Source organism: Tursiops truncatus, chromosome 11 (assembly GCF_011762595.2).
Source record: "Tursiops truncatus isolate mTurTru1 chromosome 11, mTurTru1.mat.Y, whole genome shotgun sequence".
Lineage (NCBI taxonomy): Eukaryota > Metazoa > Chordata > Mammalia > Artiodactyla > Delphinidae > Tursiops > Tursiops truncatus.
In genome coordinates, this window is record NC_047044.1 from 45235485 (window position 1) to 45250202 (window position 14718).

At 37.1% G+C, this 14718-nt stretch overlaps 1 protein-coding gene across 1 annotated transcript in view; it reads right to left on the reverse strand.

Annotated features, from left to right (window-relative positions):
- The window catches only part of RAB21 (RAB21, member RAS oncogene family), a 30328-nt gene that overhangs the window by 6206 nt on the left and 9404 nt on the right, over positions 1–14718 (reverse strand). Inside the window, exons 2-4 of the mRNA XM_019952603.3 lie at positions 10294–10353; positions 9211–9318; positions 5935–5998 (exon numbers count right to left, since the gene is read on the reverse strand). Coding sequence (XP_019808162.1) covers positions 5935–5998; positions 9211–9318; positions 10294–10353 — 232 coding nt within the window. The remainder of the gene's footprint in view (positions 1–5934; positions 5999–9210; positions 9319–10293; positions 10354–14718) is intronic.

Here is a 14718-nt window from a genome sequence, read left to right on the forward strand (position 1 = left end):
CTCTCCTTAAACAATGGAACCAAACTGAGATTATGCCATAAAGCCACCAGAACAAAAGTGTAGGAACTGCAAAATGCAGATTCCTTATTATATACACAGTAGAGATTAAGGTAAGTAGGCTGGACAGAGTGCTAAAGGCAATGGAAATAACATACAGAAAAGGGGAAAAATACCCTAAGAAAGGACACTTTAAACAAATATTTTCATTTCTTCTATTATGACCTATAGGGGTAAAAAAGGAAACCTTGTAAATAAGGTCATTTTTTCTCAGGACCTTAGAGAGTCTAGAAGACAATTTCAGATAAAGTATTGAAGTAAGCACCCAATGAAAGATGCGATGCTTAGAACTGAGAGGTACAAGCCCAGAGGTTCTGTATATGAAGACCTCAAATAATCTGAGCACCTAATTACGTGCAGCTTTAAGCAATGATCTGACACCATAGCCTAAGGTTGAGGGAGGGAAGCAGACATTACTAAAGCTCAGCTGGTACTAACAAATTCAGTAATAAACTCTTCCTTCTTTGAACAGTTATCAGCCTATCTCAGCAAGAAGACACATATCAGTTCTGATTTCCCACATTATACTTTATCAATAAAATTTTAATTTGCTAAATATTACAACCAATATATCCAACAGTCACCAGTGGAATAAGTTGTTTCATGCTATGAAGAATGCACAAAGCACCACCTAGTGGCAGGCAGCTCCAACAAATGGAGGCACAAGATTCTGCCACTGTAAAAAGGTAAAACAGCCTCCTACAGATCAAAGGAGACTTTTGTTGCAATTAACTAAAACCCTATGAGTTGGTTTGTTAGAGTTTTGTTTTTTTTTTTTTTTTTTTTTTGCGGTAAGCGGGCCTCTCACTTGTGGCCTCTCCCGTTGCGGAGCACAGGCTCCGGACGCGCAGGCTCAGCGGCCATGGCTCACGGGCCCAGCCGCTCCGCGGCATGTGGGATCTTCCCGGACCGGGGCACGAACCCGTGTCCCCTGCATCGGCAGGCGGACGCTCAACCACTGCGCCACCAGGGAAGCCCGGTTTGTTAGAGTTTTAATGTCTCTTTTTTAAAAATCCACCATAATTACCAACATCTATTTTTAAAAACTGAGGATAGGGAAAGTAGACAATCACCTTGTTGCCTCACATGAATATTTGGGGAAAATTATTGACACTGCTTTATTATTTAACAGCATTTTAAACTTAACTAAACTTTAATAAAGCCAGTATTTTTTTTTTTTTAATCTTTTGGCCATGCCACACGGCTTGCGGGATCTTAGTTCCCCAGCCAGGGATTGAACCCAGGCCACGGCAATGAAAGCGCCAAGTCCTAAACAATGGACTGCCAGGGAGTTCCCTAAAACCAGTTATTATTAAAATGGCTATTTTAATAACATAATTAATATTTTAAACAAAAAAAAATCCCTCTACTAAATAACTACTATTTCTTTGAACAATTAAGTGCTCATAATGGATTAACAGCACAGACGAAGTCACAAAACTGCCTGTCAGTGACTGACACCTTTCCAAAGTTCAAGACCTTTTTAGCTATGTTCTTTTAAAAGCAAGAGAGCTAAAGCTTGTGGTTGAGGCTCATATCTGTTTCAATACTACTGTGCAGCCACATTGGGAACTTTCTAATAGGCTTACAACACCTGAAAATAAGAATAACCACCAAAGTAAGCACCTACTTGAAAGTATAGTACAATAAAGGCTAGGGGGGAAAGCTGACGGAAGCTATAGGAGAGGAAAAGGCTATCCTGCTAAGAATACTAAAAATTTTATCTTCTTTAAAAATACCTATTTGAATTAAGAACACGGAAGGGATACACCCATTGCTAAGGGCAGACGGCCTAATAGCAATAAAGAGCTAGAACTTTATTTTGCTTAGACTGGATGTTGTGTGGCCTAGTGGAAAGAAATTTTTAAATCTGATAAAACTTGTTTTTAAGTCCTGGCTCATTTCAAAACTATAAGATTTGGGGCAAATTACTTAACCCCTTAGTCTCACTTTGTACAAATGTAGCTAATAAACTTTGCAAGGTTAATGTGAAAATAAGATATATGTAAAAAGTCTAGCACATAGGATGTGTTCAATAGAGTATTTTTCAGCCATCACAGTGAATGATCAAATGGAAAATGACAGTGAATGATCAAATGGAAAATCAATACTGTTATGAGAGAATTAAACTCATGATAATTAACACATTTCCTACCACAACCCTGGCTGGCTTCGGAAATCCCTTAACCACCACTCCCCCAATTTAGTTCGGTTTGCTTCTGTGCTATCACAGCACACCCCCAACCCCTTGATAGCATGTATCATAATGTACAATAAGAGCTTGTTTTTCTGTCTCACCCTACATGATAAGCTCTGGGGAGACAAGGACCATATCTATTTTTTAACTTATTCACTACATTATTCTCAAAGCCTGGTACATAGCCAGCAATATACATTATTGGTTAAGTATATGGGCTTGAAGTAGCAGACAGACCCAAATGAAAATCCCAGGTCTATCTCTATATACTATGTAGTTTGGGAAGTATCAAGCTCTCTAAGTCCATTTTCTCATGTGTAAAATGGAAATGGCAACAATGCCTTCTTGCCGTGTTGTCAGGAGGCTTAAATGAAATAAGTGTGTAGTTCTTAGAATACTTAGAATACTTAGAATACCATTTATTGGCACTCAATAAATGGTAGCTATTATTAATAATAAATATTTGTTTAACAAACATACAAATATTAAGGACAGACTAGAAACAAAATACTCTTAAACAGAGCAACCACAGCCAAGAGTGCTGATCAATGGATTAACTAAAACTAGAGGGAAAAGTCTGCTAGTAGAGTTCTCTCTTCCTGCTTTACACGTTATCAGTGATTTAGATAAGGACCTAGAAGGTTCAGCATCTAATTTACACATGAAAAAGCTAGTAGATTATATATCAAACATAAACATTCAGAAACCTATGACAAGTTGAAATTCCTACACTTAGGTTTAAATAATTTAGTTATGTAGGAAGATGGGGAAAGCCTGACAGAAGACCAATACTTATAAAAAAGGAATTCTGATTTTTGTTAACTATAATCTACGTAAAAGAGAAATTGAGTTGACATGACTGCTAAAAAGTATATCCAATCTTGGGCAATGCTGGTAGAAGGACAGTAAGAAGATTTAAAAAAAGAGAGAGCTATAGTATACATTGAGTCAACAATGTTTGGATTCTAGTATTCATTTCAAGTGTAGGAGACACACTGATACACCGAAATAAACCTAGGAAAAAATAATCAGGATGATGAGGATGTCTGAAAGTTAGCCCAAACAGTTGAAAACTTAGGGAAGATTTTAGGTGAACCATCCAAGTAGGCTTCAAATGTTTGAAGGACTGTCTTGCGTAAAGGGAAAGGAACAAATATTTGTCATATGCCTACTCTATACCAAGTGTTTTCCAAATCATTATTTAGTCTTCATCACAATGCTATGAGGTAGTATTATTTTGAAGTTAGTTTTAAAACAGGAGAGAAAATAAACACTGAACATATATAGAATGAAATGAAAATCAAGACGTGGAAAAAATTATGCAGATGTCCATCAACAGCAGAAGAATAAACTGTGGAATATTCATAGAATTAAGTATTAGATAGCAAAGAGAGTAAAATGAAGTACAACTATATACAAGAACATAGAGGAATCTTGTAAACATAATGTAAAGCCAAAACAACAGACAAAATAGCTCCCATACACACATGATCCTATTTTCTGAAATTCAGAACACAACCAGTCCCTTCAGTAAAAAGTCAGGATTATGTCTGGGGTGAGGAGAAGGCAACTGGGGTAGTGTTGGGATGAGAAAGGAGCACAGAAAAAAAAAAGAAAAAAAAGAAAGGGGGCTTCTAATGTACTGGTGGGGCTTCTAATGTACTGGTTACACAGATATGGTAACTTCGTGAAATTTTCCTTTTGTGGTAAATGGGCTCTCAAAATTCTTCCAACTCTGAATTACAAATAGAATTCCATGTCACACTTGCCAACGGAAAAGGGAGAGTGAGAGCCTTTTATACTTTATACCAAACATTAATAAACATTATATAACATGAAATGAGACGTATCTAACCCTACTTGGGGGCAGTAAGCTACCAGTTTCAATATTACTAAACCTTCTAAGAATATGAACATGAAGAATACAAAGTTTAAGCTAATTATCCTAAGTTTATTCACCCAGCTAATTTTTTTTTTTTTTTTGGCCATGCTGCGAGGCTTGTGGGATCCTTGGTCCCGGTAGCAGAGATTGAACCCGTGCCCCCCTGCAGTGGAAGTGCTTAGCACTAACCACTGGACCACCAGGGAATTCCCACCCAGCTAATTTTTTAAATGTTACTTTGTAACCTTGGTCAAGTAACAAGTTCTTGAGGCTTCTTTGACTTTCCTTTTTTCTTTCTTTTTTTTTTTAAAGATTTTTTTGATGTGGACCATTTTTAAAGCCTTTATTGAATTTGTTACAATATTGCCTCTATTTTATGTTTTGGTTTTTTGGCCCCAAGGCATGTGGGATCTTAGCTCCCCAACCAGGGAGGAACCCACAGCCCCTGCATTGGAAGGCGAAGTCTTAACCACTGGACTGCCAGGGAAATCCCTTCTTTGACTTTCTTAAGAATATGTTAGCTATGTTTCTTAGAATGTGTTACTTCCTTCCTCTCTTCTGAGAGATAACCAGAATCCCAAATCATCAAATCTTTAGTCATTCACCTACTATGACCACTTCCACTCCCAGTAAGTCCAATATACCAGACAGACAAAAGCAGGCCAAACTTACCAATGACTAGCTGCAGCTTTGGTCCCAAACTCCTATGTGGTCTACGACTCCAGTGTTCTTGTTTGAAATATTCCCATCATCTAGCCTAACATCTAGCATCTAGACTAAAAAGCAGGCCAGATCAGCTCCTGTTCCTCTCCCAAAACTTGCACCCTGATCTGGACCTGTAAAGTTTACCAATCTAATGGTGACAAAATGTAAGAAATGTAAACTCAGGTTAAAACAAAAAAATTCTTAAGGCTAAAAGCAGAATTTGCCCACGGTGACTACTCCATTCTATGTCCTCCACTAAAACTACCCTGGTTTCTCCCAAGCCATTTATCAGTTACATAAAAAGGAAGAGAGAAAACAACCTGAGGCTATTCATAAGGATTAATATCATAAGCAGAGGAGTCTGAATGACTCGATTTGAATCCCATCTCTGATAGTTGCATGATATTAAGCAAGTTATTAAGTACGTATCTCCAGGGCTCAGCTTCCTCTACAAAACCCTCATAGGGTTGTGAAGATTACATGAGATAATGTCCACTGAGTACACAGCATAGTGTCTGGAACACTTTATTGACCAATAATTAGCTGTTATATCATAGAAATAATACTCTAAAGAAAAAGGAAACCAAAGAGAAATGCCAGAAGTCCAAGAGTGAATTCTAGAGTTGTTTTACTTTACCTCTTAAGATATTTTTCCAGTCTAGTATATCATGATCTACTTATATCTTTGGAGTCACATTTGTTCTTAACTCAAAAATGGGTATAGTTAAATATACAGAACAAGAACACAGCTTAAGTCATTGATTTTAATTATATTGTAAAGTAGTTGCTGAACTCTTCTTTTCTAAAATAATCTTATGATGAAAAACCAAGGGTCAAGTTGAAGCAAGGCTGGGGGACTTGATGCCCTACATGTTTAGGGCTTCCCACTTGCTCCCCAAAGGCATTCCTTGAAGTACAGATGTCTGAACCTCCTGAAAGATCACTTCCAAATCCCAAATTATACTAAAATATTAAATACTAAAATACCACTCTTCTTTTTTCATGTAACTTTAAAATGAAAATTACTGATTTACTATTCTTTAATAAAGTGTTAAGGAAACAAAGGACATTTTTAAAAAGTAATGATGCTTACCAACTATACATAAACAGATTTCATTTCCCAACATTTTCCGTAATTCTTTGACCCAGTTTTTAACCTGTGTACACAAAAGAGTAAATATTAAAACAAATCCTGTAACAATGACTACCATTACAACACTCCAAAACTCAACACTGTCAAAATACCTCAAAATTTTGTCAAACAGTCCATGTGTTTAGTTGTTACTAGGAATGATTCACTGTAGGATCATTTATATCGCAAACCACACACACAGACAAACATCCAATGGAAAGATTTCTCTCTATATCTACACATAAGAATAAACACAAGCATCTCTAATTACAGACTTTCATAACTGCCCATAAATCCAAGCAAAGCTGTTCACCAAAGCAAAAGCATGTCAATTCCAGCCTCTGATAATAGATGCTTATAGAGAATCACTTTGGACTTAAGAAAACATGGGCTTAATTAAAAATCTTTTGTAACCCAACTGGGTCACAAATAGAGGGCATAGGAGCTTCTGTGTCACACATTTAAAGGAAAACAAAATGTATATAGGTACCAAAAAGAGTAAAATAAAATTTCATCCTTTGGCGTAGGATAGGTTTCTTCAAGTTCAGCGCTACTGATATTTTGGCTCAGATAGTTCTTTGTTGTGAGGGACTGTCCTGTGCAATGTATGATGCTTAGCAGTATCCCTGGCTTCCTACCCACTAGATACCAGTTCCATCCTCCAGGTGGGACAATCAAAGATGTCTCTAGACATTGCTGCCCCCTGGTGGAGAGCCCCTGGTGCACAATGACTCCAGTGGCAAACTGATTCTTCACTACGGATGGAGCAGAGCAGCAAGCACCGTGGGGAGTAAACTGAAATTAGTTTTTTTGTTTTTTTTTTTAATGCTGGGCTTCCTTCCTTCCTTTCTTTCTTTCCCTCTCTCTCTCTTTTGCTGTGTCGGGTCTCAGTTGTGGCACACAGGCTCTTTGTTGCAGTGCGTGGGCTGTCTAGTTGTGGTGCGTGGGCTCCAGAGTGTGCGGGCTCAGTAGTTACAGCGCTCGGGCTTAGCTGCCCCGCGGCATGTGGGATCTTAGTTCCCTGACCAGGGACTGAACCCACGTCCCCTGCATTAAAAGGTGGATTCTTAACCACTGGACCACCAGGCAAGTCCCTGAAATTAAGCAATCTTTTGAACTCATGATTTTAAATCTATTGATTACCATAAAACAGGATAAAGAACCAACTTGGGATACCTACTTTCATTTTTGTGTAATGGAATTTAGTACGTATGTAATCAAATGACACAGAACTTATATACCTTCCTAAAAAAATACACACACATCTACAAATAACAAAAATTACATTAGATATGTGTGATAAGCATTTACTGTGCATATGTTCCTATGCACAAAGTAACAGTTTCACACGCCTATTCTCTGCAAGAATGCAAAGGAACTGTAGTAAACACAAAATCTGTATAAAAACAAAGGTAATCAACAATTTATAATAGCACTGAACTACACTTTTCTTAGTACAGTCCCATCTTTTTGTTTCACTCACATATATGTATAACATGTTCAGAGAAGCATTTAACTTCCACCCTTAGTTGATTTCATATAAGAAAAATCTGACAGTACTGGTATAAAATGTACATCCTCATCACTTCAAAGGAAACATGCCAGAATCCAATTATGTTATTACCCTACTCCCTGTACATATAGTATCAAGACCTACTAAATCTAACCAATTTTTTAAAAATTTGTTATTCATCTGCAATCAGATCCCCCTCCACAGGCATCCTATTCACTACCCCCATACACTCTGTAATGAGTTAAAGATGGTCACCAATTCTTTGCCAAGAGTATTTCCTCTCTCTTTGACTCTGGGCTAGCCTTGTAACTTGCTTTGACCAAGAGAATGTGGCAGAACTAATGCCATGCCAATTCCAGACTAAAGCCTTAGGAAGGTCAGGCAGCTACACTCTTGGGATCCAGCTGTCACATAAGAAGCTTTGGCTGGAATATGGAATAATGAGAGCATGTGGAGAGAGTACTGGAGAATGAGACACCAAATGGAGTGAGAGGCCATGTGGAGGAAAACCCGGCCCTTTTGGATCCAGGTTCCCACCCAGCCAAACCCCCAGTTCAATGCAGCTGCATGACTGACTCCACTGACACCACATGGAGCAGAGGACTTGCCCAGTCAACCCTTAAAACACCACGAGAAATAATATTTCATTGTTTTAAGTCACCAAATTTTGGGGGTTTTGTTATACAGCCAGAGACAACTAGTTACTTTTCAACCTAATAGACTCCACCTTCTTTTAAGCAATAAAATACTTAAATCATTTCTTTTTATGCCAAAAAGGCAGGGAGGGATAACAAACAGCACCCCACATATATATCTTTTTTAAATGTCATTAAATCTGAAAGCTACCTATTGCTTCATTTTTCTACTCCTTGGACTAAGTTTTTCCACATGGCATTAATAATCCAAGGGCTAACTTGTACATCTGCTTCATCAGTTAAATACTAGGAAATAAAATAAAAAACTAAAAAGGCAAGTAATTTCAACAAGTACAAACCTGTAACTCAAGGCAAGAAAAGTCTCTACCTTGGAAATTACCCCCTTTAGTTAAACATCCTTGACAAAGTTATTCCAAGAAGGGCTTTCAAAGAAAAGGTCAAATAAGTAACTAGTCACAATCCTAATTGTGATGAGAATTCAGAGGTAAGTTTAATGGTCACTCATTTTTGGTCCCAAACAACTATAAAAATTCTTTATTTTTGGTGAATGTTTAAAGAGGGGTTAAAAAAAATGGAGGAGCTTTAAAATGAACACTACCTATATTGTCCTTTTAAAATTTATATTATATCCTCCAGGAAATTTAGTGAGAAGAAAGAGCTTAAACTTGATTTAGTTCTTCGTTTTCCTCCCCACAATTATGGAACCTGCCCATGCATCCATACCAAGTTATCAGGTGGCCAGTGTGTATGGAACCAAAAAAATGTATGTGATTTTTCTTTAATAGGGAGAAAAAAAGCCTCTATATTTTTCTGAAGCTTTACTTCAGATTATTTCCCTTTCCTAATACCTGAGAAAGCCATGTAATAAACTATTAATAAATGATATCCATATTGTTAACATGAATTAAATACTCCATTAAAAAAAATGAGTGGTCATCATTTATGCACAAACTGTACTTTACCTTTAAAGCCAAGGCTAATCACATTAGTACACAAAAGATGTTAATGCAGACTTGAAAAAATCAGTGTTGTTCTATTAAGTCATCTACCCATAAGTAAACAGAATACCTTCTGAAACGAATCTTCATCTGTTATATCATAAACTAAAATAGCTCCATTTGAATCTCTGTAGTAAATTGGACCCAATGCATGGAATCTCTCTTGACCTGCTGTATCCTAAATAAAGCAATAAACTCTTATTAGATCAGAAGAAAAAATACATCTGTTATTGTAACTACAGTGAACTTTTGTTTAATTGGAAAGTGGGGTATAAATTTATAGATAACCCCAAAACACTGTTAAAAGAAACAAAACAGGTTACAAATAAAATTTTTAAGTCAAGTTATAATCAATATTTAATGTTTTACTGTTATATAAAGATTACTTCTCCCCTCCCCAACCTTCCTCTTCCTCAGCAATCTTCCCACCCTCACTAAAAAACCATTTCAGTTGCCAAAGGGTCAGAATGGGCCACAATGGCATTATAAGCCAGGAACAGGCCTTGCACTAAATTTAGGTTCTCCCCAGAGAGAGGAGACAAGGAGAAAGAGCATGCACCAGGACCACCTGCCAACAGGTACACTACTGCATTATCCTTGCCCTACTCTCCACTGGCCATTCCCTTGGAGGATTAGAATATGGAGATGGGGGAAAAAAGGCCAGGCAGGCTGTCCACCCCTTTCTCTGACATGGAATCCCTCTGAGTTGACCCTTCTCCAGCTAAAATGTTATGATAGAACTATTCATGTATACAATTGTATGCAAGATAAAATTCTTAGCCAGATTTTAGAAAAAAAATGTTTATTTAAAAAAGGTTTTGGGGCTTCCCTGGTGGCGCAGTGGTTGAGAGTCCGCCTGCCGATGCAGGGGATGTGGGTTTGTGCCCCAGTCCGGGAAGATCCCACATGCCGTGGAGCGGCTGGGCCCGTGAGCCATGGCCGCTGAGCCTGCGCATCCGGAGCCTGTGCTCCGCAACGGGAGAGGCCCCAACAGTGAGAGGCCCACGTACCGCAAAAAAAAAAAAAAAAAAAGTTTTTGGCTAAACTTCAGTTAACTAAAATAAATCCAGAAAATTTTGAGCCAATTAGTTATGAGAGAACCAGGAATAGGTACTCTAGGCCTTCACTCATACAGTTGAAAAGGTTAACTTACCCATATAGCAAGATTTACTCTTTTCCCACCAATATTTAACTTCTTTGTTAAGAATGATGCCTAAGAAAAGAGAGATATACATTAAACAATGTTTCACATAAAATAACATTTTTTATTTCCAAAGCTACAGATGAATGAATCATATCAATATGAAATAAGTTATCTGGGAGAAAAAGTAATCGCTGAGTTTTTATTAATGATTAAACATTATTTCCACTGAAGACAGAACATTATTTTTACTCTAATCTAAGAAAAAGATATTTTGTTTTATGAATACAAGTTACGAAAAGTACAAAAAAATGGGTAAATATGTTTTCTTAGTTTTTCCTCATTACAGCATTTTCTTCGCATTTAATTTGATGCCACCTACCTACTCATTATAGAAAGCGTCTAAGAGACTTCTAAGATGAGATAAAAGAAATGTTTACTGATAGTTAACTGTATGAATACCACTATTATTGGAAATTTTCCTGCAATTATTTTATAATTCAATTATTTAAACTATATCTAATAATTGCCCTAGGTACTAATGTCACAGAAATGAAAGGAAATGGTTCCAGCTTTCAAGGAGCTTATAGTCCACTGCAGAAACTAAAATATAAAGAGAATTAAAATACCATGTGATAATCGTTAAAATGGACGGTCTTGCCAAGTATACTATAGGAAAATGCTGAGGAAGGAGTGTAAAGCCTGCTTGGATAAGTCACAGAAGGCTTCAGAAAGAAGGTAATGATCTCCCCTTTAGGAGAAGTAGTAGGAGAAAGAAGGTAATGATCTCCCCTTTAGGAGTAGTGGGGGTTTTTCCTGACAGATGGGTGAAGCCACCGAAGCCTGAAACACACAACTCCCCACCCTATGGGAAACTCCAAGTTGGTCTGGTGGACGCTAGAGATGAGACTACAAAGATAGGCAAAAGTTGAATTAATCGAAAAAAAAGTCCTGACTCCATATCTAAGCCTATGGACTTTACCTTGTGGGTCTCAATAAAACGTGTTCCAAGACACTAGACAAGTTTTTTGTTTTTTAATGTATACTACAGTCAGGTATATTTGGGGACTGCTGTATATTGCTCTATATCCCCTTTGTGCATTCACAGTACCTATTAGCACACTAAAATTCTGCCAAAAGGAAGGCTGACTAACTGCATTTATACAAGCATTTCCCAAACTCATTTGACTTCTTTTTCCCTAAAAAAACACCTAACTCATCCAAAGGAGTGTTAGGAAATAATACTGTTGACAATGGATAATCAATGAAGGGTTTCTAAGCAGTGAGGACATATAAGATCTATATTTTAAGAGAATGAGTACGATAGGAAGAAAGAACAGGACTAGACCTGGAAGACAGGAGTCTATTTTAAAGTTGGAAAGAAAAACATAAGGGGCCTGAGCTAAGTGCATGAGGATAGAAAAGAGAAAAATGAATCAAGTAATTGAAGAGGGAATATAATCAGAAAACAGAGTCAGTTGACCTGTTTAAAAAAGGAACAAAGAGCCAACTTCAAAGCTATGCAAAGACAGTCACATGTAAGTGTATATATATAGAAGAAAGTGCAGAGATGGAAAGTAAAACAGATAAAAGGCTAGGATGGTGAATTATTACTGAAGGAGAAGGAACCTAGATTTCAGGAAGGACTTTATGCTGTATGTATACCAAGGAAAATTAAAACTAAGAAAAGGCCACCAGATTTAGTGATTAACTAAGGAATCTACAGAGACACAAATGGCAGAGCTGAGATCAAATCCAGCAATGTCTGCCTTCAAAGCCCAAGCTACACTCAAGATATTTTATTAAATAAAACACAGGTTAGGGGCCTTCCCTGGTGGCGCAGTGGTTAAGAATCCGCCTGCTAATGCAGGGGACACGGGTTCGAGCCCTGGTCCAGGAAAATCCCACATGCCGCGAAGCAACTAAGCCCGTGCGCTACAGCTACTGAGCCTGCGCTCTAGAGCCCGTGAGCCACAACTACTGAAGCCCACGTGCCACAACTACTGAAGCCCGCGTGCCTAAAGCATGTGCTCCCCAACAAGAGAAGCCACCCAATGAGAAGCCCATGCACCGCAACGAAGAGTAGCCCCCGCTCACGGCAACTAGAGAAAGCCCGCGTGCAATGAAGACCCAACGCAGCCAAAAAATAAGTAAATAAATAGAATAAATACATTTATTTTTTTAAAAAAACAAAACACAGGTTATATAGAAAAGGGTATGAAATAAATTCAATGACAAAGAAATAACTTGGAATATGAGAAGACCAAATACATGTTACGACAATAAATATGAATAAAGGACTATTTCCCACTCATAGCATAAGGGCGAAGAATATAAACTTTGAAGCAAAACTTTGGATTTGAATCTTAGCTTTGCCACTTATTAGCTGTATAACTTATTTGAATTCAACCATTTGTTCTGTTTCAATATCAATGTTATATAAAGAAACTCAAAACCTGACTCCTATCCTAATATTTAATAGGTAAGTAAACTTAAATGCCTCCCTCTCTTCTTTCAAACATATTTAAACTGATCTTCCCTCCAAAATCAGCTTTCCATTCCAACATTAGTATTTTGATCATATTCTCCAAGTCACTGAGGTTTAGAATCTTAGGAATATCATCACTGAATATTCTTCCTCCCCTGTCATCCCATATTCTAAAAAAACCTACCAAGCCTTGCTTTTATATTTCCTCTGGAGTTCTATGACTACCAGTCTCGTATTATGTCATAATATAAATACCTTTGGTCTCACCTCACACTCTGGTTCTCTGGTCTACATGCTAAATTATCTTCCCAAAGCCTCCATGATTAAAAACAAATAAAAAAAACATTATCATATCCATAGCTGAGCTCTCTAATAAGTTATCATTTTTAATAAGTATGCTTGAACTACATCCCTGCTGGCAGCTAATACCATAATAGCCTTTTTGTCATGAGTTTTGTGGGGATTTCTCAGCAGAGGGGAGTGAATTATAGCTGGTAAAGCTCCATCATTTTCTTTCTACTAGTCCCTCTGAAACTTACCATCACTCTCCCGTAAGTTCAGAGACAGTGTTAAGTCTCTCCTAAGGAACTACGGATGTATAAAAACAATTTTATGGAAAGAGTGCTCATTACAGCGACGATTATTAAAAAAAAAAGAAAAAAGGAAAGAAGAAGAAAAAGACAATAACCTAAGTGTCCATCAATAGGCTATTTTTTAAAAATATACAAATATAGTCCATCCATACAGTGAGACACTACGCAGTCATTTCCACTACTATTGCTAACACTAGCTAACAGTTATTGAATGCTTACCTTCCACCAAGTACTGTGCTATGCACTTTTTAAAAAATCATTCATAAGCTTCTCCTTTATAAAAGTCAGGGAGCCCTAATCTACAAATAAAAGTCTCAAAGCCTATCTTTGTATCCAAGGACCTCCACCCTTTGTCCACATCTATCTTCCCAAGAAAGCTTCCAGTATTTCTCTACTTACTCAGAAACTTATATAGTCTATATTATACATTCCCTCCAATTCTGTTTGTTGATAAAATTCCTCTCTAATTTGGGTCTATTCTTTCTCTATCTGGATCTCACCTATCAAGACCAGTTCATGACCTACACCCTTCTTCCTTGAATTTTTAAGCTTTCTCATATGACCCAGACAACCCACAGTGAATTTCTCTATGCAGAAGAACTTTAGGGAACTTAATCTTGTAATATACAGCATATACCACCTTGTATTTTAAGTTAACTTTTCATGAGTATAAGTCTTCTGTTAACTAGAGTACATATTTTTATTTATTTAACATTTTCACAGTGCTTATAATGAAATGGGCAGTGTTCTAAAAGCTTTTCCATATTAATTCACTTCTCGTAACACTCTGTGATTAGATATAATTATTATCCAAATATTACAGATGTGGAAACAGAGACAAAGGAATGGTAAGTATATTGTCCAAGGTCACACAGCAAGTGACAGAGTAGGATTTGAAATGAAGGCAGTCTGGCTCCAGACATGACTCATAACCACTATGCTATGGTACCTCCCAGACTGAGATGTGAGCTAACACTTCTCTAATAGAGGGGACAGGAGGAACCATAGTGCTGCCCACAGCGGACTTGCAAATGTTGTTACCGTAGATAAAGATATCCACAATGTGACTCGTATAACTCAATTTACATAAAAGATGTGTTCCTAAAAGTTTCCTTATAAACCAAATTATTTTAACTCAAATATGTGATGCATTAGTAAAGCACATTACCATAGGGTCCCCACTGTATCGTTTTCTTCCTTCATAACAAAAAACTTAAGTCCCACTCTATGGAAAGAGTCCTTCTGTAATACAAATCATCTCATTTTACATAAACCCTAAGTTTTTAATATTTTATAGATATTTTCTTAAAGAACAAACATCTGTTTTAAAAACAAAAACAATTATATTTGAGAATA